At 45.7% G+C, this 27,610-nt stretch overlaps 1 protein-coding gene across 4 annotated transcripts in view; it reads right to left on the reverse strand.

Annotated features, from left to right (window-relative positions):
* Nucleotides 1–1,938: 1,938 nt before the first annotated feature.
* The window catches only part of SPRED3 (sprouty related EVH1 domain containing 3), a 41,283-nt gene continuing 15,611 nt past the window's right edge, over nucleotides 1,939–27,610 (reverse strand). For all 4 annotated transcript variants that reach the window (XM_081869271.1, XM_081869272.1, XM_081869274.1 and 1 more), the window contains exons 2-6: nucleotides 12,926–13,097; nucleotides 10,955–11,123; nucleotides 10,142–10,209; nucleotides 5,863–6,024; nucleotides 1,939–3,000 (exon numbers count right to left, since the gene is read on the reverse strand). In XM_081869271.1, coding sequence (XP_081725397.1) covers nucleotides 2,287–3,000; nucleotides 5,863–6,024; nucleotides 10,142–10,209; nucleotides 10,955–11,123; nucleotides 12,926–13,093 — 1,281 coding nt within the window. In that variant the 5' untranslated portion in view covers nucleotides 13,094–13,097 and the 3' untranslated portion in view covers nucleotides 1,939–2,286. The remainder of the gene's footprint in view (nucleotides 3,001–5,862; nucleotides 6,025–10,141; nucleotides 10,210–10,954; nucleotides 11,124–12,925; nucleotides 13,098–27,610) is intronic.

A 27,610-nucleotide genomic window follows, 5' to 3' on the forward strand; every position in this document is an offset into this window, starting at 1 on the left:
GCCTGTTGGAGGCTGGCCAATTAGGGCAGCGATGGGCACTGCCCCAAACTTCGGCCTGCCCTCCAGCTTCCTACAATTATCACTTAAAACCATTTCCTCAGCCTCAGGGTTGCCCTTGTAGAACACAGCAGGGAGGTCAAAACTAGAGTTAGCTGCCTCTGCCTGTCTTTGGCTCTGTCGCCCCCTACTGTTGAGCTCCCTGCTTTCTGCCCTACCAGTTTCCACAGGCTCCAGGGAAGCTATCTTATATCACCAGACCATCAATCTCTCTAGCACTTACATTGACTGCCAGTGGCTGCCCGGGGTTTTGGGAACGGCTTTATACTTGGGAGGTGCCAGGGACTGAACCTGGGATCTTTTGCCTGCCAAACAGGTGCTCTCCCACTGACCTCGGCCCTCTGCACTGCTTTTGCGGCGTCCGGCGTGACCCACCAAGCCAAACAGAGCCTGAAGTGAGAAGCCAGGGTGTCAGACCAAACTCCGGGCTGGGGCTCAGTTGTGAGCTGTTGTTTTGAGGAATCGCACTAGCCGTGTTTCTCAAATGTGGGTGCCCCAGCTGTTGCTAGACTACAACTCCCATCATCCCTAGCTAGAAGTACCAGAGGTCATGGATGATGGGAGTTGTAGTCAAATGGCAGCAAGTTTGGCCAATGTTGCCTAGAGCAAGGGCAAAGGCCAGAGCCCTCCAGATGTTACTGGACAACAACTCCCATCATTCCTGGCCACACTGGCTGAGCCTGAAGGGAAATGGGGTCCTGGTTTTCCATCTCCTCCTTTAGAAACAAGAGATCTGAGGCAGGAAAGTCGGGCTGCCTCTGAAATCTGCTCCCTGAAAAAAAAGAGTTTCACTGCAAGCTGGGGCCCAGCAAAGCAAACCTCTCCCACAGGAGAGAAATCTCCCAGGACATTTCCGAGCACAATTCAAAGTGTTGGTGCTGACCTTTAAAGCCCTAAACGGCCTCGACCTTGTATACCTGAAGGAGCGTCTCCAACCCCATCACTCAGCCCGGACACTGAGATCTAGCGCCGAGGGTTTTCTGGCAGTTCCCTCACTGTGAGAAGTGAGGTTGCAGGGAACCAGACAGAGGGCCTTCTCGGTAGTGGCGCCCTCCCTGTGGAACACCCTCCCATCAGATGTCAAGGAAATAAACACCTGGCTTTTAGAAGACACCTGAAGGCAGCCCTGTAACGGGAAGTTTTTAATGTCTGGTGCTTTATTACGTTTTTAATATTTTGTTGGAATCTGCCCAGAGTGGCTGGGGTAATCCAGTCAGATGGGCAGCATATACTGTAAATAATAAATTGTTGTTGTTATGAATATTGATGCCATAGGCCAGCCTTTGCTAACCTGAAGAGCCTTTCAGATGTTTTGGACGACAGCTTCCATCAGCCTCAACCAGCTCAACCATCATAGGTCAAAACAACCTATAAGGACATAGATTTTGTGTGTGTGTGTGTGTGTGTGTGTGTGTGTGTTTAGCTCATACTAAGTGATTGGGAGTGGGTTCTGGGGGTGACAGTGGCGAAGAAGAAGACGAAAGTTCAGCTGCCCTCAAACCACATCCCTCTCCAAGCTGAATCCAGCCTCGCCGGCCGTTTATGGAACCCTACATGAAAATGGGTAAAGGAAGTGTTGTTGTTGAGCGGCTGGGAGTACCCCCCCTCCAAATATGCAGGGGGTGGTCTGCCTCTGGCTTGGTGGAATCAAAACTGCCTAGGCCTGCCTCTTCCCACCTCAAAATCCGTAGCAGTTCTGCAAACACGGGGCCGATTTCAAGGAAGCTGCAGGTACCACTCACCTACGAAAATGGGGGGCAGTCTGAGAATGGGGGGCAGTCCCTTTTCTTACAGGGTCTTCATTCACTTCTCTCTTCCATATTAAAGCAGTTCCTTTTCTTTCCTTAAGTCCCCATGTGTTGTTGTTTTAACAGCCGAAAGAGGTCCCACCAAATCAGCTACCTTCTGCAGAACAGTACCCAACCACCGAACGGGCGAGATGTCGCCATCCATTTCCCCTACTTTACCACGCCACACGCTGCGGGGAAAAAAAGGGTTTCCAAAAAGAGAGAGGGCACAAACGAAACGGGATTCCGCCAGCTAGCCTGGGGACACAACGCACACCCCCCCTTTCCCCCCTAAAATGTCCTAAGAAGAGCAGGGGAAAGGAGAGGGAATCGGGGAGGAGCAGGCCCCTGTTAAGCAAACCTCCGGATTTATCGGCAAGCTGCCTGCCGCCTCGGCGGCCAAAACCCTTGCGCCCTGCGCCGAACCCCTCCGGGGGCTTCCTCACCGCACCGCCTTGTGCCTGCCGCCGCAGCAGCCGCAGTGCTCGCCGCACGTGTGGCAGGCGTGGAGGGGCAGGTAGCAGCACATGCAGGGGACGACGAGGGAGAGGGTGACGAGGGCCATCCAGCGGATGCAGAAGTGCGGGTGCCCGGTGTCGCAGGAGCAGGGGTCCGAGTACTCTCCTTCGGAGTCCGACATGCAGTGGTACAGCATGCTCTCCGCACACCACATGCAGGTGAACTGGTAGACGCAGCGGCCGATGGGGTCGGGGGCGTCCTGGCACTGCCCGCGCCCGTTCTCCTCGTGGTTAAAGACGTCCCGGCAGTAGACACAGCGGGAGGGCACTGTGTCCTCCTCCACGCCTGGAGCGCCGGGGGGCGCCTGCTGCTGCTGCTGCTCCTTCAGGGGCTTGTGCCGCGGCGGCGAGGGGGCGCCGTGGATGTGGCAGGACGGAGAGGCCTTGGGGTCCTTGAGCCGCCCTTCGGCCCCGGGGGGCAAGCAGTACTCTTTCTCCCGCGGAGACTTGCCGCCGCCGCCTCCCTTCTCGAAGTGGACGCACATGTCGATTTTGTCCGGGTCCATCTGCCGCTTCTGAACCACCGCCCGGCGATAGTCCTCGTAGCCTTTGGTTACCCAGAGCTCTTTGCAAGGGGTGATGCTCTCCAGCTCCTCTTCGTCAGGGAGCATCAGCTGCTGCAAGGTCTGGGGCTGCACCTGCAGAAGGGGGCAAAAAGGACACAGGTGTGGTCATCGCACAGCTGAAGCAGGGTGGAGAAAGCCAGCAAAGCGGTACCGCCAATAGCACTTAAAATGCAAAATCCCAAAAAGCAGGTGGCTCTCAAACTGTTTCCCCCTGGGCCACACTTTCAGGATCAAAATTTGTGAGTGCCCCACCAAATTTGTTTTACAGTGGTACCTCGGGTTACATACGCTTCAGGTTACATACGCTTCAGGTTACAGACTTCGCTAACCCAGAAATAGTGGTTCAGGTTAAGAACTTTGCTTCAGGATGAGAACAGAAATTGTGCTCCGGCAGCGGGAGGCCCCATTAGCTAAAGTGGTGCTTCAGGTTAAGAACAGTTTCAGGTTAAGTACGGACCTCTGGAACGAATTAAGTATTTAACTCGAGGTACCACTGTATTAAGAACTGGAAAACATAAAATAAGCCCAAAAAAGGAATTGGAACATACTTGCATATGTGGTGGGAGTGCGAAAAGATTAAAGAATTCTGGGATGTCATTTATAATGAGTTTTTTTTTAAAAAAAATGTTCATGCTCCCATTCATTAAAAGACCAGAGGCTTTCTTATTAGGAATCATGACAACGGAAATCAAGAAGAAGGTTAGACCACTATTCATGCATGCCACAACTGATGCCAGGATTCTAACTGCGAAAAATTGGAAAAGTGAAACCATCCCCTCCAAAATCAAATGGCAGACCGACTTGGTAGAATACCTACAGTTAGCAAGGATAACTGGGTTAGTGGAAGGAAACTTGATACAAGATGTTAATAAAGAATGGATAGTAATCAAAGAATATCTCAAAGGTTACTGTGATAACAAAAGCTTTATGGCAGATATTGAATGAGTTTTGTAACATAAGGTATTATCGGAGGAAACTAGAATCAAAACGGAGAAAAATATTTTCAGGAAACTAAAAAAACTAATCTCAAAATAATACAACGGGTATCGTTGGAAGGTTCTTTTTTAATTGTAAATAAAACCATCTTCTATTTCTTTTTCTATTTCTTTTCTCTTTTTTCTTTTCCTTCTATATTCTTTTGTATATTGTCTGAAATGTAATGTTTTATATTTTATGTATTTTAATATTTCTGTATAATAATGGTTGATTTAAAAAAAAAATTAAAAAAGAAAGCCACTCCCAGGAGTGCTTGATTTGTAACAGAGAACACAACTGCTTTATAATATGGTAACGGGACATACAGAAAGTATAAAACAGTGCAGGCACCTAAGAACAGGAATCATACCCAAACATAATTATAAACAAGCCTCTTGCATACGTACCTTAGGTATGTATACAAACTCAATGAGAAGTGCGAGCTTGCTTGCAATCTCATTTATTTTAGTTCTAACGAGGCAGACAGACTCATCTCCCCGTCAGCACAGAGAAGCCTTTCTCTTCTCTGATCTTTCATATCTGTCAGAGTTGAAAAGCTCTGCTCACGACAATATGCCGTGCAGAACTGTGGAATGCTCTGGGAATATCTAAGCGTATTCTGCAATTTAAAAAATCGTTTTGATACTATTCTACAGTGGTATCTTGGGTAAAGTACTTAATTCGTTCCGGAGGTCCGTTCTTAACCTGAAACTGTTTTTAACCTGAGGTACCACTTTAGCTAATGGGGCCTCCTGCTGCGGAAGCAAAGTTCTTAACCTGAGGTACTATTTCTGGGTTAGCGGAGTCTGTAACTGTTAAGTTGTGGGTGAACATATCAGACGACACAGCGATTCTTCAAACAGCTCTTCTTTATTCAGAGGCCAGAACAGAACTGAACTGAAGGGCTCAGTCAGCCTGCTTATATAGAGCTCCAGTACAACGTTACTGTAACAACTTTCTAAAACTATCCAATCACTGAACGTCACTTTCGATCCTTCATTTGCATAACTATCTACAGTATCCCCCTGCTGGCCCAGGGTGAGAACTTCAGTACATAACAGTAACCTGAAGCGTATGTAACCTGAAGCATCTGTAACCCAAGGTACCACTGTATACTGCACTGCACTTGAATCAGAAAGGTTTTAATGGTGGTGGTGGTTGTTTTCCCTGTAATTTTATTGGAAGACGCCAGCCCAGTTAGATGGGCAGGGTATAAGAATGAATGAATACAGGGGTACCTCGGGTTAACAGACGCTTCAGGTTACATACGCTTCAGGTTACAGACTCCGCTAACCCAGAAATAGTACCTCGGGTTAAGAACTTTGCTTCAGGATGAGGACAGAAATCATGCAGTGGCAGTGGGATGCCCCATTAGTTAAAGTGGTACTTAAAGTGGATATGAAATAATATGGCATCAGTGGTACAGTGTTAAAAAATATGCAAAAAATGTAACAGAAAAAGGGTGGAAAAATAAGGTTATATTATGTCAAAGTAAATAATATGTTAAAGGTGTTTAATTATAAGGAGAAAAGATTGGAGACATAATAGAAGTGATTATAATAATTAGAAATGAGTTTTGAAGAAGGGTAAGGATTTGCTGTATCTGATTGGACAAAGAGGAACACAAAAAAGGGAGGCGTGAGGAGGTCAAGAAAGAAGGTTCTGTAAAAACGTGTTTGAAAACTGGATTTTTTGTTTCTATTTGGCATATTGTTTTTGGTGTATGTCTTTTTATGTATCTGGAAAAACAAATAAATATTTTATAAAAAAAATAAATAAAGTGGTACTTCAGGTTAAGAACAGACCTCCAGAGCGAATTAAGATCTTAACCCGAGGTACCACTGTAATTACATAAATAAATAGTTTGAAGAGTACTCCCCACAGCAGCAAGGGCTTCTCAAAATAACCACATCCGATAACCCAGAAGCCCCAGAGACAACCCCGGCCCCAGACACATACCGGTCCGCTCGACGTTGCTCCCTGCGCCGTGCTGAAGGAGAACTCTTCAGAGACCGGGGACCGCAAGTAGCAGCTGGAGGAGGACTCACTGGTGACGATGGTGATGGGTTTGGGCAGCATTTCCTTGCGGCTGTTTGACGAGGACTCGCTGTCCGTGTGGACCTAGAAAGAGACAAAGAGAGTTGGCAGAGTCCCACACTACTCCTTGGTCCAGGCCATGGATAGGCAAACTAAGGCCCGGGGTCTGGATCCGGCCCAATCACCTTCTCAATCCGGCCCGTGAACGGTCCGGGAATCAGCATGTTTTTACATGAGTAGAATGTATTACCCCTTCATGGGTCACTGCCTTGCCATGGTGAAGGGGCTTGAATAACTCAGAGAAGCTATGAACTATGCCAAGCAGGGCACCCAAGATGAACAGATCATAGTGGAGAGTTGCTGATTGCCAAAGAATGGATGCTTTTGAATTCTGGTGCTGGAGGAGACTCTTGAGAGTCCCATGGACTGCTAGAAGATCAAACCTCTCCATTCTGAAGGAAATCAGCCCTGAGTGCTCACTGGAAGGACAGATCCTGAAGCTGAGGCTCCAATACTTTGGCCACCTCATGAGAAGAGAAGACTCCCTGGAAAAGACCCTGATGTTGGGAAAGATGGAGGGCACAAGGAGAAGGGGACGACAGAGGACGAGATGGTTGGACAGTGTTCTTGAAGCTACCAGCATGAGTTTGACCAAACTGCGGGAGGCAGTGGAAGACAGAAGTGCCTGCCGTGCTCTGGTCCATGGGGTCATGAAAAGTCAGACACAACTAAACGACTAAACAACAACAACAACAACAAGAAGAAGAATGTGTTAAGATATTCCGTTCCACCTTAAGAGGAACAGGCTGTTGTGTGTCATGTGCCTGTTTACATTCCGGCACAGCTTTCTGGGAACTTCCGTTTGTGTATAGCTTTTGCTTATGCTTTTTGCTTGGACACGAAGGGGAGAAGACATGTTTTGCCCTTTGTCCTGATGCTGAATAAAATGCCTGTAAATACGCTTTACACAGCCTCTATCTGCCCTTCTGTTGCGAAGAGTTTGATTCTCTGTTGGCTTGCATGCTCAGCTTCTGAAGGTTTCTGAAGCTCGAGTTGCAGTTACATGCTGAACCAAGGACCGGAGATCGCCCGGCTGCCGGCCAGTGGGCTGGAACCAGCTGGGGGCCTGCCAATTGCCCCCATATTCTTGGACGCATTTCAACAGAATCTGCCCTTTTATTTAAAATGCATCTCTGGGTTATTTGTGGGGCAACCCCTTAAGGGTTTTCAACGCAAAACCCGTTTCCCATCTCCTGTATGCTGCAAATGTCTGGCATAATGGGGACCTGCCAAAGCTAGATGGCTTTCAGGCAAAATTTCTACGATCTCTGCTGCAGGTACCCAACTGTGTCCCCAACTCCATACTTTTGTTAGAAGCTGGTGAATGCCCAATTTCAACTAAAGCGTGGTGGACTGCCCTAAAACATTGGCTCAGGATTTCAGTGTTTGATCAAGGGAAGGTTTTGTACCAACACCTGACCAATGAGGAATTTGTCAGCAAATGGCAGAAAACCATGGCTAAAAAAGCCACCTCTATTGGTCTCTCACCAATATTACCTTGGGTTATGAAGGCGCCCAAAAGATGTTAAAGCAAAGATTATGGGATAATGCACACAGTGACTTGCGATCTCGATCACACGCAGTCTGTAGTCCGCTGGCAGTAGGAGTACAATATGGGCATGTTTTTAAGTTAACATCTTACATTAAAAACCTGACAGTACCAAACTATCAAAGGCTTTTCACCAAAGCCAGACTAAACGTCTTTCCTTCTGCAGTGTTGGATGGCAGGTTGAGAGGAGTTCCCTACCAGGACAGACTTTACTCGTGTGCTCAAGACTTCGATTCCTTAAAACATATTTTGTTGCACTGTGCAAAATATGAGCAAGCCAGGGCTGAACTGATATTACCCTTGCTGGTACCTTTCCCGGGAAAATCAGATGCTCACTATATCAGGTTCCTATTGGAAGACCGGACAAATGCTAGAACGTTAGCAGTGGCAAAGTTTTTATCGGTGGTTGCAAGAACCAATGATCCCTATATTCTGAACAAAATGCTTGTTTAACCTGGAGGTAGGCTGTATGAATTGTGTATTGCTTTGCAATGATTTGTTGGGTCTCTGGACCGTAATAAAGATTGACTGATTGATTGATTGATTGTGGGGCATAGGAATTCGTTTTTTTCTTTTCTTTCAAAATATAGTCTGGCCCCCCACAAGGTCTGAGGGACAGTGGACCGGCCCCCTGCTGAAAAAGTTTGCTGACCCCTGGTCCAGGCATTGGCTTCTCCTTCCGGCTGCCTGGCCCACAGTGCCCCTACTGGCATGGAGGTGCCTTGCAGCCAAACTGCGGCTCAGGTTAGACACCCGTTTCTGAAGCCCAAAAGCTCAGTCCCCGTCAAGAGGCACGCAGGATGTGCAAAACTTCAGTTATTTATTTTAATCCGTTGCATTACACTGTGTGATGGCCTGGGATTCGGACTCGGAGGCTGAACCTGAGGGATCCCAGCCTGCACAGGATTCCCCGCCTCCAGAACCAGCTGAGCCGGGGCTGGGGCCTGATCCTGAAGGGTCCTCACCTGTGCTGGATCCTCAGGTGCAGGCTCCAGCTGAGTCTGCTCTGGCTCCTGAGGTGATGGAGGACCCATTGCCTGCAGGTGCTCCACTCTCAGCCCCGTCAGAGGAAGCTGAGGTTGCCTCTGGGTCTGGTAACCCTCCAGCCTCTCCTGAGCTGTAGAGGCTCAGGAAAGAGATGTGGAGGGAACTAAGTTCCCGCAGGAGGAGTGCTCGCCTCCAGGCCAGGAGACGCGAATCACCTGTGGACCGGGGCCGCCCTATGCCTCAGGGCAGATAAAAGCCAGCCAGCCCCAGTCCCAGGTTGTGGGAGCAACATTGTTGGTTGCTAGTTCCTGTCTGAACCCTGTCCTGCTCTTCTGCCAGAGTTCCTGACCTCACCCGACTCCCTGCCTTGGACCCCGCTTCACCTTTGACGGACAGCCTCCATACCAGACCCTCGGACTGGACTCAGAACTCGCCCCATGGTTAACCCTTGGGACCAGCACACACTGCAACTTTGGGACACTCAAGGTGGGGGATGTGGGTTCTCTTGTTCCCCATTTTATCGTCTTGACAACCCTGTGAGGTAAGGTTGGGCTGAGAGAGAGTGAGTGAGTGGTCCAAGCGCACCCAATGTGTTTCATGGCTTTCTGTCCATCTGGCCTAGCGGGCATTAGAGTCAGCCCCCTTCCCCACCCTCCCCCCCAAAAAACCCGGCTTTCCAAATTTTCAGCAAGCAACGGACATGCCCTGCAAACCCTTTGTTGGTAATCATGAGGGAAAGAATCTTGATTCAGTTTGATTCCCTCCCCCTCTTTTTTCCTTTCTCCTTCTGTGTTGGAACTCCTATTTGGGGACTTCCCTGGCTTTTTTCTGGCCCATGTAGGACCAGTCTGGATAGTTAGCCAGACGTTTTTATCCCCCAAAAAGTTTTTGATTGAGTTTCCACTGAAATGAGGCTGCATTTTAATGCTTTAATGTTGTATTTTAAACTTGTTTTTTAAGCTGTATTTCAATCAATTGCTTTTATATTTGGTGTTAGCCGCCCTGAGCCCGGTCTTGGCTGGGGAGGGCGGGATATAAAAATATTATTATTATTATTATTATTATTATTATTATTATTATTATTATTATTATTATTAAAATATTTATTATTATTATTATTATTATTTTGGAAAGCCAAACCAAAACATGCATTCTGGGATTTCCTGGGATGTTCATGAGATCATAAGAAGAGCTGTGCAGGATCAGGTCCATCTTGTGCAGCAAGCACTCCCTTGTGCAGATTTTGGGTTTCACCCAACTAAATTAGATACAGAGTAGACCCAGTGAAACTAATGGAGCTAAGCTAGCCCTGCCCGTTAATTTCAAAGGGCCTGACGAACGTTGGGACGCAACCCTTTGGTGTTTTTGGTGGAAGAGCTGCTGGGATAAGTTCGGTTGGTAGAGCACGAGGCTCTTAATCTCAGGGTTGTGGGTTCGAGCCCCACGTTGGGCAAAAGATCCCTGCATTGCCCAGGGTTGGGCTAGATGACCCTCAGGGTCCCTTGCAACTTGACAATTCTGTGATTGTATAATTCCTGCCAAGGGAGTAAGGCGCTCTGCACACACTCAGAGGCGCTGCACGTGAAATGTCAGGAAACTGCTTACGGCAAGAGCTTCGTCTGTCCCGTCGGCGGCGTCCTGAGAGGAGGAGGTAGAGGAAGGCGAGAGGGAACCTGAGAGAATGAAAACAGAGGGGTAAAGGTCACGCCACCAAAAAAACACCCCCCCCCCATTTTAAACAGCAAAGCTTCAGCTAGGCTGGAAATAGTACTATGCACTCTAGAGCAGGATGGATAAAAATCAATGATTTTTAAAAAATCATTTTTAAAAAATCAATTTTTTAAAAAAAATAAATAAATTTGTGGTCTCGACGGCTGCCCCCAGTCACCAGTCTAGCTGCCGCATTCTGGATTAGTTGTAGTTTCCGGGTCACCTTCAAAGGTAGCCCCATGTAGAGCTCATTGCAGTAGTCCAAGCGGGTGATAACCAGAGCATGCACCACTCTGGCGAGACAGTCCGCAGGCAGGCAGGGTCTCAGCTTGCGCATCAGATGGAGCTGGTAGATAGCTGCCCTGGATACAAAATTGACCTGCGCCTCCATGGACAGCTGTGAGTCCAGAATGACTCCCAGGCTGCGCACCTGGTCCTTCAGGGACACTGTTACCCAATTCAGGACCAGGGAGTCCTCCACACCCGCCCGCCCCCTGTCCCCCCAAAACAGCACTTCTGAGAGGTAGAGCTGGGTATCATCCGCATATTGATGAACACCCAGCCCAAACCCCCTGATAATCTCTCCCAGCGGCTGCATGTAGATGTTGAAAAGCACGGGGTGAGTGCATAGTGTGAGAAACCTGGCAAGCAGCACTGATGCCCCTGACTCTGCAAGTCACTTGCCCACCCACCATACTGTCCCCTCACCTTCAGCAATCTCCTCCAGGGCAGCTTGCACCCCTCTCTCGAAGGCCACGGCGTCGGCAGGGCTCTGGAAAGTGAGGCCAAACTTGTTGTCTCCGACTTTCCAGTGGTGGAAAATGGGGTTCACCTTGTTGTAGACGAGGTCCCTCTTCAGAGCACACTCCAAGATGGTCTGCCGTAGGGAAAGAAGGAGGTTAAGGGGAAACAGCCGCCACCCGAGGTCAAAGGCTGGGAGAGAGGGGAGAAAGGGCTGGATTCACCCCAAATCTGCCTCTGCCCTGCCCCTTGAAGTGGGAGGCTGTGACCCTGTAAGCAAAAGATAGCAGCACCTCGCAACCCGCAATTGCCACCGAAGGCCCTATTCTGTGTGCCACTTCTGCTGGAGGTTCTGAGGGCGGCGACACGACAGCAGGCCTTTTTAGTGGTGGCACCTCGCTTGTGGAATGATCTCCCTGGGAAGGCTCACCTGGTGCCAGATCTTGACGGGACAAAAAAGCATTTGGTTTTTGCCAGCCCTTTGGCTTTGCCCCTTTCAGTGGGTGGGATGGTTTCACAGAGCTACTGTTCCTAGAGGGGTGTATGGGGTGTTAGAGGAATAATACCTCTGAGGGGGGGGGGACACGTCGTGCTCATTCTGGGGTACTTTGGTCCCCACCCTGCACTCAGGTCTCACCTGTGGCTCCTAGAAGCTGTCAACATGCGACAGCGGTCACACCCTGGGAACATCTTCAACAGGGAGGCTAAACCACGTGAGGGTAGCCAATGGGTCTCAAAGCCTCAGTGAGTTAGGGACTTCCCTGCATGCGCAGACAGACTCTGGCAGATTAATAATAATAATAATAATAAATTTATTATTATTTATTAATTTATTATTATTTATTTATTATTATTCTGTTGGGCAACTCCCAACAGAATATTAAAAACACGACAAAACATCAAACATTAAAAACTTCCCTAAAATGGGCTGCCTTCAGATGTCTTCTAAAAGTCCAATAGTTGTTTATTTCCTTGACATCTGATGGGAGGGCGATCCAAAGGTAGACGAGACCAACAGTGGGCTCAACAGTCAAAAAGGAGGTTTCTGTATATGCTGTAGAGCAGGGGTCAGCAAGCTGAGGTCCATGGGCTACATTCTGCACCTGCTGAAGTTTCTGGGTCAGCTTCAAGGGCAGCCCCGCATAGAGCGAGTTACAGTAATCAAGCTTGGGGATGACTGTTGCATGGATCACTGTGGCCGGATCAGGGCGAGAAAGGTAAGGAACCAACTGCTTAATACGGCGGAGGTGGAAAAATGCCACCTTTGCTGTGTGAAATATACTCTGAGTCAAGAGTGGATTTCATGCTCTTTATTCAGCTCATAGTGGTGAGGAGGAATGGAAGCTCCCCCAAAATATCTGCTTTATATACATTATTTACACAATGAGCTGCACGTGATTGGCTAATTCCGGGATTCTCCTGTAGGCCAATCAGGTTGTGGATTCACTTCCACCTGGAGCTGGATTGGGTGGCTCCTGCGGACCAATCAGACTGCTGCATTGTTCTAGGACCAATCAGACTGCTGCATTCTGAATCCTATTGTTCTAGGACCAATCAGACTGCTGCATTCTGGATCCTATTGTTCTAGGACCAATCAGACTGCTGCTGCATTTTGGATCCTATTGTTCTAGGACCAATCAGACTGCTGCATTCTGGATCCTATTATTCTAGGACCAATCAGACTGCTGCATTCTGGATCCTATTGTTCTAGGACCAATCAGACTGCTGCTTTTTGGATCCTATTGAACTCAGTACATAACACTGTGTCTGCAACCTATGCCTCCATGGAAAGGGAGGCATCGAAGGTTACACCCAAGCCCTTTTGCTGAATTTATTTCAATGGTGGGCTCTTCCGTTTGCAGGCTCCTCTTTTCCTTCCCGCCAGCTGCACGTCGCGAACCCCCTCTTCTCCCCGAATAAAACCCCCGTCGATCTCACCGTTTGGTCCCGCAGGCGCTCCCCACTGATCAGGTACTGGCGACGCCGCCCTTCCTCTGGGCGCCGGACTTTGCAGATGGTGACGTGGCTCAGGCCGCCGCCGCCCATGGGCACCCAACCCCCGCTTGAGTCGTCTCGGGTCATCACCACAGCCCGCACCCGAACCATGTAACTGGGGAAGGAAGGAGGGCAAAGAGAGAGAAGAATTCAGAAGGAACCACTCTGGAGACGAGGTTAAACAAGAACGGGGCCGTTTTGAAAACTACCATATTTTCCACTCTATAAGACGCACTTTCCCCCTCCTAAAAATTAAGGGGCAGTGGCGTAGCGTGGGTTGTCAGCACTCGGGGCAAGGCAAGTAATTTGCGCCCCCTAACCCGTGGATTTGCGCCCCCTAACCTAACCCCCAGATGTTGCGCCCGGTGCGGGCGGCCCCCCCCTGCACCCCCCACGCTACGCCACTGTTAAGGGGAAATGTGTGTGCGTCTTATGGAGCGAATGCAGGCGGGAGGCTCTGCTCAGTGCTCCCTTTAAAGAGCCGCGTGGAGTGTTAGAGGGCTGCCCTTCTAACTCCTCGGGAAAAGCCCCCAAGAACCGCACACACACTCCGTGCGCTCTTTAAAGGGAGCGCGGCTCTTGGGGGAGCCTTAGCCATGTGCAGTCTCTCCCAGGCAGGGAATGAAGGCTCCCCTTGCCTGGGAGAGGCTGCCAGCGACTAAAGAAGCCAGGACAGTGATCAAGGATCCCACTGGCTGTTCTAGCTTTTGGCTTAGCCACGGGATGAAGTCTCCGCAGAGGAGTGGGGAGCCTTCATCCCGCTGCCCTGCGGAGGCTTCGCGCAGCTATCCCTGGCTTTTGTAGGAGAAGGGACAGAGCCACCTCCCAGAAAAGCCCCCAAGAGCCGCGCTCTTGCGGGAGGAAAGCCAGTAGGCTTGCTTTCGCTGAAGCCAGGAGGGCAAGAGGGTTCAGTGCGCACCGATCCCGCTTGCTCTCCTGGCTTCAGGGGTAGCCCTGCAAAGCCTCCTGAGCGAAGAGGGAGGAGCGCTCCCTCTTCGCTCAGGAGGCTTCTTATTTCTTGTTTTCCTCCCCTAAAAACTAGGTGCATCCAATCTTCTGGTGAGTCTAATAGAGCGAAAAATACAGTATCTGACAAAACATGGTTCCCTCCTGTGGGGTGGAAATAGGAAACCTATATTTTCATAAATTCTCTGTGTCTTTAATTTGTAATCTTTTTTTCCCTTTGGTCCCTGCGGTTTGTAAAAACGTGAGTGTCATTTTGGACAGCATCATTCCAAAGTTCTTACTTCGTCAAATGGTTAAGTAAAACTTTTTTTAAAAATCCAAATGTAGGAGTTGACAAGGCCAGCAACATGCTGTTAACACTATCCCATGAACAGGACTTCTTATCCTTTACTTCCACATGAACATCATTTTGTTAATTTGTTTATTGATGGGTTATTCTGGATACAGTGGTAACTCGGGTTAAGTACTTAATTCGTTCCGGAGGTCCGTTCTTAACCTGAAACTGTTCTTAACCTGACGCACCACTTTAGCTAACGGGGCCTCCTGCCGCCGCCGCGCCACCGGAGCACAATTTCTGTTTTTATCCTGAAGCAAAGTTCTTAACCCGAGGTACTATTTCTGGGTTAGCGGAGTCTGTAACCTGAAGCGTATGTAACCTGAAGCGTATGTAACCCAAGGTACCACTGTACTTGGGAGGGAAATAAATTACAATTTTACATAAAAAAAACAAAAACAAAACATGGTTCCAGCAACAACACCCTTGGCTGCTCCTTGATTAAATTCACAGATATAAGGGAAAGCTCGTTCAGTTCAATAATTCAATACAGATTACGTAATAGTAAGAGAAGCATACGAACTGGGAAAAGAGGTAGAGGAACAGAAAGAATGTGAAAAGTAGAAAACTATAAATACGAAGGTAAATTCTTCCCAGGAATGTTATGTACAGATTCTTTAAAATACAGTTTGTAGTCTTGAAATGAGTTTGTATGTTGGAAAAATATTTGGCTTTTGTGTTTTTTCTTTTTCATCTTTTTTGCTGTGTTTTTATTTTTCTTTTTTTTACCTGTTTTGATTATGGATTGTTACTGTTGATTGTTTTTTACTGGTAAATTAATAAAGCATATTTATTTATTTTTTCAAAATTTTTATTAATTTTTCACATTTATAACAGAAATAACATACAAAACACACAGAAGAAAACACATTACAATACTAAAGGAAAAAAAGAGGAAAAAAATTAAAAACACTTATTACTTCTAACACCTAGTTTAACTTTCATCGTTAGTTGACTTCCTCAAATCCCCCCTAACTGAATTTCATTGAATCACCTTGTAATTCTTCTCCAAAATCATATTTCCAATAAAATTAACTCCTTCAATTTACTATCCTCTTCTCTTTTATTAGTATTCTAATCCTTAATGCTTTACAATTCATTCTTATTCTAATCCTAAGCCTATTTGATACTTCCAAGTAACTTCTAATTATCTAAAGCATTTTTAAAAAGAAAAAAGGGGGGGGGAGGAAGAGGGCAAAGAGGAAGAGCAATCAGGGAGGAGCTGCCTTGAACCCCCCCAAGTGGCCCCAGAAGCATCGTGTGCCATGGGAGAAAACGGTCCTCCGCTCTCTCTCACACACACAAACCAATTTATTATGATTTGTTGTTGTTGTTTAAGGACTCCTAGGCATAGCTGTCAACTTACAGATTTGAAAATAAGGGACCCGCAGCCTTGAAAATAAGGGATCATCAGCCAAAATAAGGGATTTTCCCAGCACAGGTATGTTCGACTTCTGAGCCCCTCCGAGCCAAAGGCAGAAAGCCCAGCCAGCAGCCAAGCGAAGCCTCAAGCGGTGGTTCCCACAGCGCAGCAACGCACCAATGGGGATGCAGCAAGGAAAACCACCCTCACCTCTCCGCTGGGAAGCGCTGAGCAAAGGCGGGTCCCCAGGCAACGCGGCCGATTTGATCGGCACAAGGCATGCAAGCTCCACCCCCCAGTCGTTCTTAGACTCCTTATTGGGTGAGCAACGCAGCCAAGCAACACAGTTGGAGCCTCCCTGGCCGGCAGAGGAGAGGAGCTGCTTCCTTTGAAACCCGGGAAATTTAAGGGACATCATCAATAAGGGGCATGGCGCTGGGATAAGGGACTGTCCCGCCAAATAAGGGACAGTTGACAGCTATGCTCCTAGGAGGAGGGCAGAGAGAAGGAACGCCCAGGTGTATCTGCAGCAGCGCAACCGGACGCCTTCCTCTGCCCCAGCTGACACAAAACATGTCTCTCCTGTATCGGTCTCTACAGCCACAGCAGGCGCTGTGATTCTCCAACGGTTTGACTTCACCACCAAAGGTGCACACTTCCACTGTCTCCCGAGAAAGATGGATTTTATCTATTACCTGCCCTTCACTCTAAGGTTCCAGGGTACGTGGCAACATTGCAACACAACATTGCACGCAACACAACCTTGCAATGCAATATTTTAAAATGAGCAACTCCAGAAATAAGGCAGGGTGGATAAAAATAAAAGTTTTTTTTTAATTAAAAAATCAGATTATTTTTTTAAAAAAATAGGATTTTTAAAATTTACATTGGATTCTTAAAATATGTAAAATGCTTTTGGAGGAAAAAATCTAAAGATACTTTTCTATTTAAGTTACATTATAGTCCAACAGCTATTCATCAGGAAATAAGGATTTGTTTTATGTTTTTCATGTGTGCTAAAACTCAGTCCAAGTTTTTTTAAAAAATAAAAATTGTTTAACCACCTCAGTTAACAACCATGGATACATATGCTATAATGTTACTGTTTTAGTTAAATAAACTGTTTAAATTGTTATTAAGGGAATGATTACTTTTCTCCTTCCAATAAAGTACAGCAGAAAAGTTGTCCAAATATAAACAGTTAACTTATTATTAACCTCACCATAATTTCATAATTATTTGTCTATGTATTTCTAATCGTATAGCCAAATCAGTAATTTTTGAGATAACTGTAAAAACTACTCTGAAAAATTTGTTATTCTAAAAATGAAACCTTCATCTGGTTGTAAATATTAAGAGTATACCAGCAAGAATGAGTCTTTCTGTAAAAAAAAAAAAAAAAATTAAATCAAGTCTTACCGACTAGTGATTTAAATTGTGATTAAAATCGATTTGATTTAAATCAAATCTGCCCTGTAAGGATAGTTGGTTGGCATCCATCTGTCTCGGGAAGAGGGTCCCATGGGGGGGGGGAGGGGGTGAAGACAAAATGTTGGAAGGTTGAAACCTGAGTCTGAAAAATATACCCTTCCAAGTGCCAAAAACCAGGGCAAAGAGGTGTGATGATGCTGATGATTTCATAAGACTGCATTAAAGCTTTTTCATAATGCAATGGAATGCAATAAGCATAACGAAAGAAACTAATCTAAATACAAACAGAAACAGCAAAAGAAAGGGGAACGCAGAGTCCGCTTTAAATGTATAGCTTTTCCCACACTGAAATAGGTGGATCCACTCTGCTCTCTCCAGTGAGATAAACCTTTCTTCTTCCTGTCTCTCACCCTGAATTATCTTCCCTTCAACAAATGAAACTGATTTATAAAAATGTTACATGGGAAAAAAAATACGAGAGAGAGACATTGCACACACTTTTGTAAATCAATAAAATCTTTAATAATAATAAAAAGACAGTGTCGTGTTTTTAGATCAGGGGTAGGCAAACTAAGGTCCAGGGGCCGGATCCGGCCCAATCGCCTTCTCAATCCGGCCTGCGGACAGTCCGGGAATCAGCATGTTTTTACACAAGTAGAATGTGTCCTTTTATTTAAAACACACCTGTGGGTTATTTGTGGGGCCTGCCTGGTGTTTTTACATGAGCAGAATGTGTTCTTTTATTTAAAATGCATCTCTGGGTTATTTGTGGGGCATAGGAGTTTGTTCATTCCTCCCCCCCAAAAAAATATAGTCCGGTCCCCCGTAAGGCCTGAGGGACAGTGTACCGGCCCCCTGCTGAAAAAGTTGGCTGCCCCTGTTTTAGATGATTCAAAATGCCTGAAGTAAACGGTTGCAACCGTGAGAACGGCCCTGTAATGTAGGTCAGAATCATTCCCCTCCATGCTGCATGTCGTGAGGAGGAACCCTGAGGATGAGAGTTTGGCTCGCGTTGATGCACAATCTCAGGCCACGAAGTGTGCTGAAGGCAAAGGCAGAATTTGCATTAGGCACTTCGTAGCTCAGCTTCTGAGAAAAGCAATGACAAACCTAGACAGCATCTTAAAAAGCAGAGACATCACCTTGCCAACAAAGGTCCGTATAGTTAAAGCTATGGTTTTCCCATTATTGATGTATGAAAGTGAAAGCTGGACCATAAAGAAGGCTGATGGCCGAAGAATTGATGCTTTTGAATTATGGTGCTGGAGGAGACTCTTGAGAGTCCCATGGACTGCAAGATCAGACCTCTCCTTTCTGAAGGAAATCAGCCCCGAGTGCTCACTGGAAGGACAGATCGTGAAGCTGAGGCTCCAATACTTTGGCCACCTCATGAGAAGAGAAGACTCCCTGGAAAAGACCCTGATGTTGGGAAAGATGGAGGGCACAAGGAGAAGGGGACGACAGAGGACGAGATGGTTGGACAGTGTTGTCGAAGCTACCAGCATGAGTCTGACCAAACTGCGGGAGGCAGTGGAAGACAGAAGTGCCTGGCATGCTCTGGTCCAGGGGGTCACGAAGAGGCGGACACAACTAAACGACTAAACAACAACAAAGCTCAGCTTCTGTTCGGCCATTGTGCACCTCTCAGGTCATCCGCTCTGGTTGACAGCTGGTCCCCACAGCCAGAGATCAGGGATGGGGAAATTCTACGGCCTGGCTCAAAACCTCACCCCAGGTATATATTCTTTTTTTAAAAAAAATTGTTTAATCATTTTTTCGATACAAACATCAACCGCAAAAGACACATACAACAAAAACTATAATAGCAATAACACAATCTGACAATTCAGATTTGAATACACTGATATACACTGGTATTTTTCGTCCCATAGGATGCTCCGTCCCATGGGACGCACCTACTTTTTTGGGGGGGGAATTAAAGGAATTTCCCCCCCCTTTATTTCCCCCCCAAAACCAGGTCGGGGAACAGTGGGATGGCGGCGCTGCGCCTCCCTGCTGTCCCCCGAGCTTGTGGGGCTGGCTGATGTCTGTCCGGTGCGCGGGGCGCTCTGCTTCAGGGCGCCATGCGCGCCGGGTGGCAAGCTGCTATCCGCAGCGTGGGGAGCCCTGCGGGGAACTCCTGCAGGGCTCCCCACGCTGCGGATGTCTGTCCGGCGCGCGGGGCGCTCTGCTTCAGGGTGCCCCGCCTGCCGGATGGCAGGCTGCGGACATCTGCGCGAAGCACGGGGCGTCCTCCAAAGGGCGCCCCTTGCTCCACGCTGCCGGCTGCCGCCCGCAAGCCGTGCGCGCCCGGGGGGAGTTCCCCCCGGGCGCGCATGGCTTGCGGACAGCTGCGTGAAGCACGGGGTGTCCTCCAAAGGGCGCCCCTTGCTCCGCGCTGCAGGCTGCCACCCGCAAGCCGTGCGCGCCCGGTGGGGGGGGTTTCCCTCGGGCACGCAAGGCTTGCGGATAGCTTCCTGGAGCCTGGAGAGCGAGAGGTGTCGGTGTGCACCGACGCCTCTCGCTCTCCAGGCTTCAGCGAAAGCCTGCATTCACCCCATAGGAGGCACACACATTTCCCCTTCATTTTTGGAGGGGAAAAAGTGCGTCCTATAGGGCGAAAAATACGGTACCTATGACTACACCTTTTTTAACAATATCTTCCCACCTCTCTCTCCTCCCCTTACTTCCCACCACTATCCACCTTATCGCTTAAATATTTGTTCCAGATTTCTTCATATTTATTCATTCTTATTTTGCGTCGACATGCAATTTGTTCGTATGTAGCTAATCTGTCCATATTATCAATCCATGTGCTCTATGGAATCTTTTTGCGGCTCTTCCAATTCATTAAGACAAGTTTTTTTGCTTCTAGTGTAGCATGGTACATCCATTTTGACCCCTTGAAATCTCCCACGTTTCCGGAATATAATTTAGAATTAAATTCAGTTCCCCTAAATAACAATTTCTTTTTATTTGCTCTTGCTCTAAATATCCTCACCTTGCACCAAAATGATCTTATCATCAGGCAGTTAATCAACATATATCAACTAAGTTCACATATATTCTTGCGCATCCTTCCAGACTTTCTGCTACTCTACCTTTCACCTGTATTGTGGGTCTCATCACCACAACAAACTCCCTGGAAGGAGCATTTATTCATTCCACAAAGCGGTTTACCCAAAGGAGCGAAACAAGGACATTACCAGTAAAAACGATTTCAAACGTTTAAAAATAATCATTAAAATGGACGATAAGCCTGTAATTTTTTGAAAGAGAATACAGTGGTGCCTCGCAAGACGAAATTAATTCGTTCCGCGAGTCTCTTCATCTTGTGGTTTTTTTGTCTTGCAAAGCACCCCTATTAGCGGCTTAGCGCTATTAGCGGCTTAGAAAAAGGGGGGGGGAAAGACTCGCAAGACGTTTTCGTCTTGCGAAGCAAGCCCATAGGGAAATTCGTCTTGCGAAGCGCCTTGAAAAACGGAAAACCCTTTCGTCTAGCGAGTTTTTCGTCTTGCGAGGCATTCGTCTTGCGGTGCACCACTGTATGATGAAAAGGATATATAGCTGGTATATTACACCAGTGAAATTAGCTAAAATGTATAAGACAAATAATAAATGTTGGAAATGTAAAGAAAAAGAAGGAACATTTTATTACATGTGGTGGGAATGTAAAAAAGTAAAGGGAAATGGAAATATTTGGTCAAGTAGCAGGTTTTAAATTAAATAAACATAAGACAAAGGTGTTGGAAAAAAATCTAACGATGGGGGAAAAAGATAGTTTCCAAAGGGAAACCGGTTTGGAAATTGCAAAAAGAGTGAAATATCTGGGGGTGAATTTAACATCTAAGAATGTGAACCTATTTAAAGATAATTATGAGAAATGTTGGTTGGAAGTGAAGAAAGATCTTGATATATGGTCCAGGCTGAGACTTTCCTTGTTAGGCCGAATTGCTGTTATCAAGATGAATGTATTGCCGAGATTGTTATTTTTGTTCCAGACATTGCAAATTTTAGATAAGATGGACTGTTTCAAGAAGTGGCAGAAAGATATATCTAAATTTGTCTGGCAGGGCAAAAAGCCCAGAATAAAATTTAAGATTTTGACTGATGCAAAGGATAGAGGGGGTTTCGCCCTGCCGGACTTAAGACTTTATTATGAAGCAGCAGCTTTTTGCTGGCTGAAATAATGGCTACTTCTTGAGAATACAGATATCTTGGATCTGGAAGGCTACGACAATAACTTTGGTTGGCATGCATACTTATGGTACGACAAGGTAAAGGTTCATAGAAACTTTAAAAACCATATTGTCAGGAAAGCACTGTATAATGTATGGAATCGATATAAAGATTTGTTGGAGAGTAAAACCCCCAGGTGGTTGTCACCAATGGAAGCTAAGGCGGTAAAAAGACTGAACATGGATTCAGACTGGCCAAAATATTGTGAAATTATAGAATATGATGGTGAAAAGTTGAAACTACAGAGTTTTGAGAAATTAAAACCTAAAGTCCGAGACTGGTTACATTATTACCAGATTAATGAGACCTTTAAGCAGGACAGGAAACTAGGATTCCAGAAGGAGAGGTCAAAGTTAGAAACAGAATTGTTAGAACCCAATACTAAGAATTTGTCTAGAATGTATAATCTGCTGCTAAAATGGAACACACAGGATGAAACGGTCAAATCAGCTATGATTAAGTGGGCACAAGATATTGGTCATGATATTATGTTTGCTGACTGGGAGCAGTTATGGACCACAGGTATTAAATTCACGGCATGTAGTGCCTTAAAAGAGAATATAATGAAAATGATTTATAGGTGGTACATGACCCCAGTCAAGCTTGCAAAGATATATCATTTGCCCAATAACAACTGTTGGAAGTGTAATGAATGCGAAGGAACTTTTTATCATCTTTGGTGGACCTGCCCGAAGATTAAGGCCTACTGGGAAATGATCTATAATGAAATTAAGAAAATCCTTAAGTGGACATTTGCAAAGAAGCCGGAGGCTTTTCTCTTCGGCATGGTAGGCCAAATGATTCCAAAGAAAGATAGAACATTTTTTATGTACGCAACAACAGCAGCAAGAATTCTTTTGGCGAAGTATTGGAAGACTAAAGAACTACCTACTCTGGAAGAATGGCAGACCAAGGTGACTGAATTTATGGGACTGGCAGAGATGACCGGCAGAATTCGTGACCAGAGGAGAGAGACAGTGGAAGAGGACTGGAACAAATTTAAAATTTATCTTAAAAATTGTTGTAAAATTTCGGAATGTTAAGATGTCAAGGGATTTGATATAAAGAATTACAGCTGTAAAAATTTAAGCTTAAGAAAATTTTAAAGAGAATTAAATATAAAAATGGATGAAGGATTGCTAAAAAATTTTAAAACAAGGATGCAGTGAAGGGGAGGTATGGGGAAGTCGTGTTATGTTTGTTTGTATTTTGTTTATGTTGTAAAATTAATAAAAATTATTTTTTTAAAAAAAAGTAAAGGGAAATGATATACAATGAGATGAAAAAGATGTTGAAATATAAATTTAAAAAAAAAGAAGCATTTTTACTTGGTATTATACCAAGTAAATATACTTGGTATATTTTACTTGGTATAATAGGCAAAATGTTAAATTCTTCTTATATGCAACAACAGCAGCAAGAGTATTGTTAGCCCAGAAATGGAAACAAGAAGAAATTCTGACGAAAGAAGACTGGCAGATGAAATTAATGGACTATGCAGAATTGGACAAAATGACAGGAAGGATTTGAAACCTGCGGGACCAGATATTCACAGAAGATTGGAAGAAGTATATGAATTATTTGAAGAGCAACTGTAATCAACAAACTACGCTAGTAGGACTACAAGAAGTTTTGTAAGGAGAGATATACAATGTGTTACAAAGTAGAAAGAGATAGAGATATTGGTTATGAGTTTGAAATGTAATAGGGAAGATAAGAAATGCACACTGAGAGATTAGATTGGAAAATTTTCAGACAGGATTGATTGAAGTCAAAAAATTGACTAAGATGTAAAATATGTTTAATTACTGTTGAAAATGATATGTTAAAAAAAATAATTAAAAATTATATATATACAAAGCGGTTTACCCAAAGGAGCGAAACAAGGACATTGCCAGTAAAAACAACCATTTCCAACATTTAAAAACAATCATTAAAATGGACGATAAACTGCAACCCGATGAAAACACACGTCAACTTTCTACCTTGTCTGGATAGGCTAAAATCTTTTTGAGCTGGCACCGAAAAGAGTGCAGTGGATGTGCCAGCCTGATCGTAGAATGATAGGATTGTAGAGTTGGGAGGGACCTCTGTGGTCATCTAGTCCAACCCCCTGCCACAACCTCCCACCTTCCACCGTCGGAACAGCTATTACTGTCAGAAAGCTCTCCCTGATATTTAGTCCTAATCTCCTTCAAGCCTTGGGTTCGAGTCCTACCCACCAGAGCAGGAGAAAACAAGCTTGCTCCCTCTTCGGTTTTTTTTTTGGTTTGAATTTGCATTTTATTGATTTGTTAACATTCTTATATTACATCGGTAAACATTATCATATTACATTACAGGACTTACTATACAGTGGTACCTCGGGTTAAGTACTTAATTCGTTCTGGAGGTCCGTACTTAACCTGAAGCTGTTCTTAACCTGAAGCACCACTTTAGCTAATGGGGCCTCCTGCTGCCGCTGCACCGCCGGAGCACAATTTCTGTTCTCAACCTGGAGCAAAGTTCTTAACCTGAAGCACTATTTCTGGGTTAGCAGAGTCTGTTACCTGAAGCGTATGTAACCTGAAGTGTATGTAACCTGAGGTACCACTGTAATATAATTTCCAACATGTATACAGTGGTACCTTGGATTACATACACTTCAGGTTACAGACTCCACTAAGCCAGAAATATTACCTCAGATTAAGAACTTTGCTTCAGGATGAGAACAGAAATCGTGCTCTGGCGGCAGCAGGAGGCCCCATTAGCTAAAGTGGTGCTTCAGGTTAAGAACAGTTTCAGGTTAAAAACGAACCTCCGGAACGAATTAAGTACTTAACCCGAGGTACCACTGTACAAAAATTCTATACAAATTTTATATACCTAGAACAAAAAAGAAATAAAAAAAGAAAAAAACAAAAACAAAACAAAAACAAAATTTCCCCCCAAAATCATATACATACCAACACGCTAGACTTCCTGTCTATCCCCTTGTATATTCCTTTCTTACAAATGAATGTACTCTTATTATTGTATATTTCTTTACATTTTCCCTAATACATTCCTATATCAATATGTGCTCTTAGTCTTATTTCTCAACTCAGTCTCACTCCAACGTCAATCAAATGCTAGTATAGATAGTATAGATAGTATAGATAGATAGTATAGATAGATAGTATAGATAGATAGATAGTATAGATAGTATAGATAGTATAGATAGTATAGATAGCTAGTATAGATATAGTATAGACAGCCCTTCAGATATTTGAAGATGGCTCTTTTATCTCCTCTCAGTCTCCTCTTTCCCAGGCTAAACATGCCCAGCTGCTTCAACCGTTCCTCATCAGGATTGCACTACAAAACATCAGCTGTGGGCTGATGGGAGTTGTCGTTCAAAACATTCAGAGGGCACCAGGTTGGCAAAGGCTGGCCTAATAACTTTCTGGGGTCTAAGCCAGGGGTAGGCAACCTAAGGCCCGGGGGCTCCGGATCCAGCCCAATCGCCTTCTCAATCCAGCCTGCGGACAGTCCGGGAATCAGCATGTTTTTACATGAGTAGAATGTGTTCTTTTATTTAAAATGCATCTCTGGGTTATTTGTGGGGCCTGCCTGGTGTTTTTACGATACGATACGATACGATACGATACGATACGATACGATACGATACGATACGATAATCTTTATTGTCATTGTCCCACACAGAACAATGGAATTGAAAAATCTACATAAGACATTCAAAACCCAACAAGCCAGCTATCCCAACCTGGTTAGCTCCTAAAAACTCTGATTCCCCATTTTTAAATACAGTGGTACCTCAGGTTACATACGCTTCAGGTTACAGACTCCACTAACCCAAAAATAGTGCTTCAGGATAAGAACAGAAATCAGGCTCCGGCGGCACGGCAGCAACAGGAGGCCCCATTAGCTAAAGTGATGTGCTTCAGGTTAAGAACAGTTTCAGGTTTAGAATGGACCTCCAGAACGAATTAAGTACTTAACCCGAGGTACCATTGTACAATATACTCCCATAGAGACTCTTTACACTGCATTTAAAACCAAAATCGCATTTGGGTAGAAACTCTTTCTCAGGCAGCTAGTCCTAGTCTTTATAACCCTGTACCTTCTTCCAGAAGGCAGAAGCTGAAAGAGATAATTTCTGGGGTGCGCACTATCCTGCGCTATCTCTGCAGCTTTCTTATGGCACTCTCAATTTTACATCTTAAAAAGCAGAGACATCACCTTGCCAACAAAGGTCCGTATAGTTAAAGCTCTGGTTTTCCCAGTCGTGATGTATGGAAGTGAGAGCTGGACCATGAAGAAGGCTGATCGCCAAAGAATGGATGCTTTTGAATTCTGGTGCTGGAGGAGACTCTTGAGAGTCCCATGGACTGCAAGATCAGACCTCTCCTTTCTGAAGGAAATCAGCCCTGAGTGCTCACTGGAAGGACAGATCCTGAAGCTGAGGCTCCAAGACTTTGGCCACCTCATGAGAAGAGAAGACTCCCTGTAAAAGACCCTGATGTTGGGAAAGATGGAGGGCACAAGGAGAAGGGGGCGGCAGAGGATGAGATGGTTGGATGGTGTCAGTGGCGTAGCGTGGGTTATCAGCACCCGGGGCAAGGCAAGTAATTTGCGCCCCCTAACCCATGGATTTGCGCCCCCTAACCCGTGGATTTGCACCCCCTAACCTGTGGATTTCCCTAACCCCCAGATGTTGCGCCCGGTGCGGCCGGCCCCCCCTGCACCCCCCACGCTACGCCACTGGATGGTGTTCTCGAAGCTACAATCATGAGTTTGCCCAAACTGCGGGAGACAGTGGAAGACAGGAGTGCCTGGCGTGCTCTGGTCCAGGGGGTCACAAAGAGTCGGACACGACTAAACGACTAAACAACAACAACAAGAAGAATGTGTGCTTTTATTTAAAATGCATCTCTGGGTTATTTGTGGGGCATAGGAATTCATTCACCCCCCCCAAAAAAAAAATACAGTTCGGCCCACCCCATGTTTTGAGGGACGGTGGACTGGCCCACGGCTGAAAAAGGTTGTTGACCCCTGGTCTAACCCATCTTTTAAGACCTCTTTTTTTAAAAAACGTATCTGGAGAAGGCAGGGCTTGAACCTGGGACGTTCTGCATGCTAAGCATGTGCCGTGCTTGTGTCTTGGCCAAATGTTAGCAAAAGGCAGCTGGCTTTAGGTGTGCTCTATCCTAGTCACTGGAACAGCAGCCTCAGCTGCCGAGTGTCATGCAAACTCTGATCTAATCTGATTCTTATAGCAAGCAGATGTTTTTTCGGTACCTTGTTCGCAAAGTTAATCATTAAATTGCTTGGGGGTGGGGCAGGTTGGGGGTGGGGTGGGGAGATGTCGCCTTGACTGGGAGGAAAAGGAGGCGGAGGACGCTGGTTTCGATCTTGTGCAAGGAAGCCTCTGGGTGCAGTCGCTGCGCAGCAGATCCAGAGACATCTTTGATAAGAGAGTGTAAGCAAAAAAATAAATAAAAAAGGGAGAGATACGAGGGTGGAAAACTAGCTGAACATGTGCAATAGCATAAATAAAGGAGGCAGGCAGAAGCAGAGCAGTGACAGCTCCTATAGGCAGGCAAACCGTCAGACGACTGTTTATTCAGCGTTTGTCCTCATCTACTTGCACAAGGCTTGCACAGTGGTTGAAATGTACACCTGTTTATGCCCAGAAGATGTGGCATTCAACACTTGGAACCCAGGTGAAGATGTGCGTGAGGGGTTTTTGCAAGGGTCTTTAAAAATGTGGCATCATTATGATTTACGAAATTTAATTGTCGCATTTTTTTTTGCCATGGCAACTCAAAGCGACTTACAATATTTTAAACGAACACCAACATACGTTAAACCCAGCATTTTTTTAAAAAACCTAATCTAAAAGAGAATTCTGTTTATTAAAAAGTAGATTGAAACACCCCACTTCCAGCAAAAGGCCACAGATAATTAAAAGCAAAAGTCCTGATGGGAAAAAAGAAAAAGCTTTTTCCCGGCACCTAAAGATACGTAATTATTATTTTTAACACTGACTTATTGATCGCTTTCTGAACCACCGTCTCACGGCAAAATAATTAAAAACAGTTCGAAACACAGAGACAAACAAATAACATTGACGACGGGACTGAAGCCTTAGAAGCGGACACGGGGTCAAGAACTGTTTATCCAGCTGTGGGGAAGCAAACGTCTTTGGCTGCTTCCAGGAAGAGCAGGCAACGGACGTCGGCGGTTTCTCCTCAACAGGGATGGTATTCCACAGGGCAGGGGCTGCCACACTAAAAGCCCTGCACCGAGTAAC

Source organism: Podarcis erhardii, assembly GCF_964252035.2.
Source record: "Podarcis erhardii genome assembly, chromosome: 7".
In the NCBI taxonomy this organism is placed as follows: domain Eukaryota; kingdom Metazoa; phylum Chordata; class Lepidosauria; order Squamata; family Lacertidae; genus Podarcis; species Podarcis erhardii.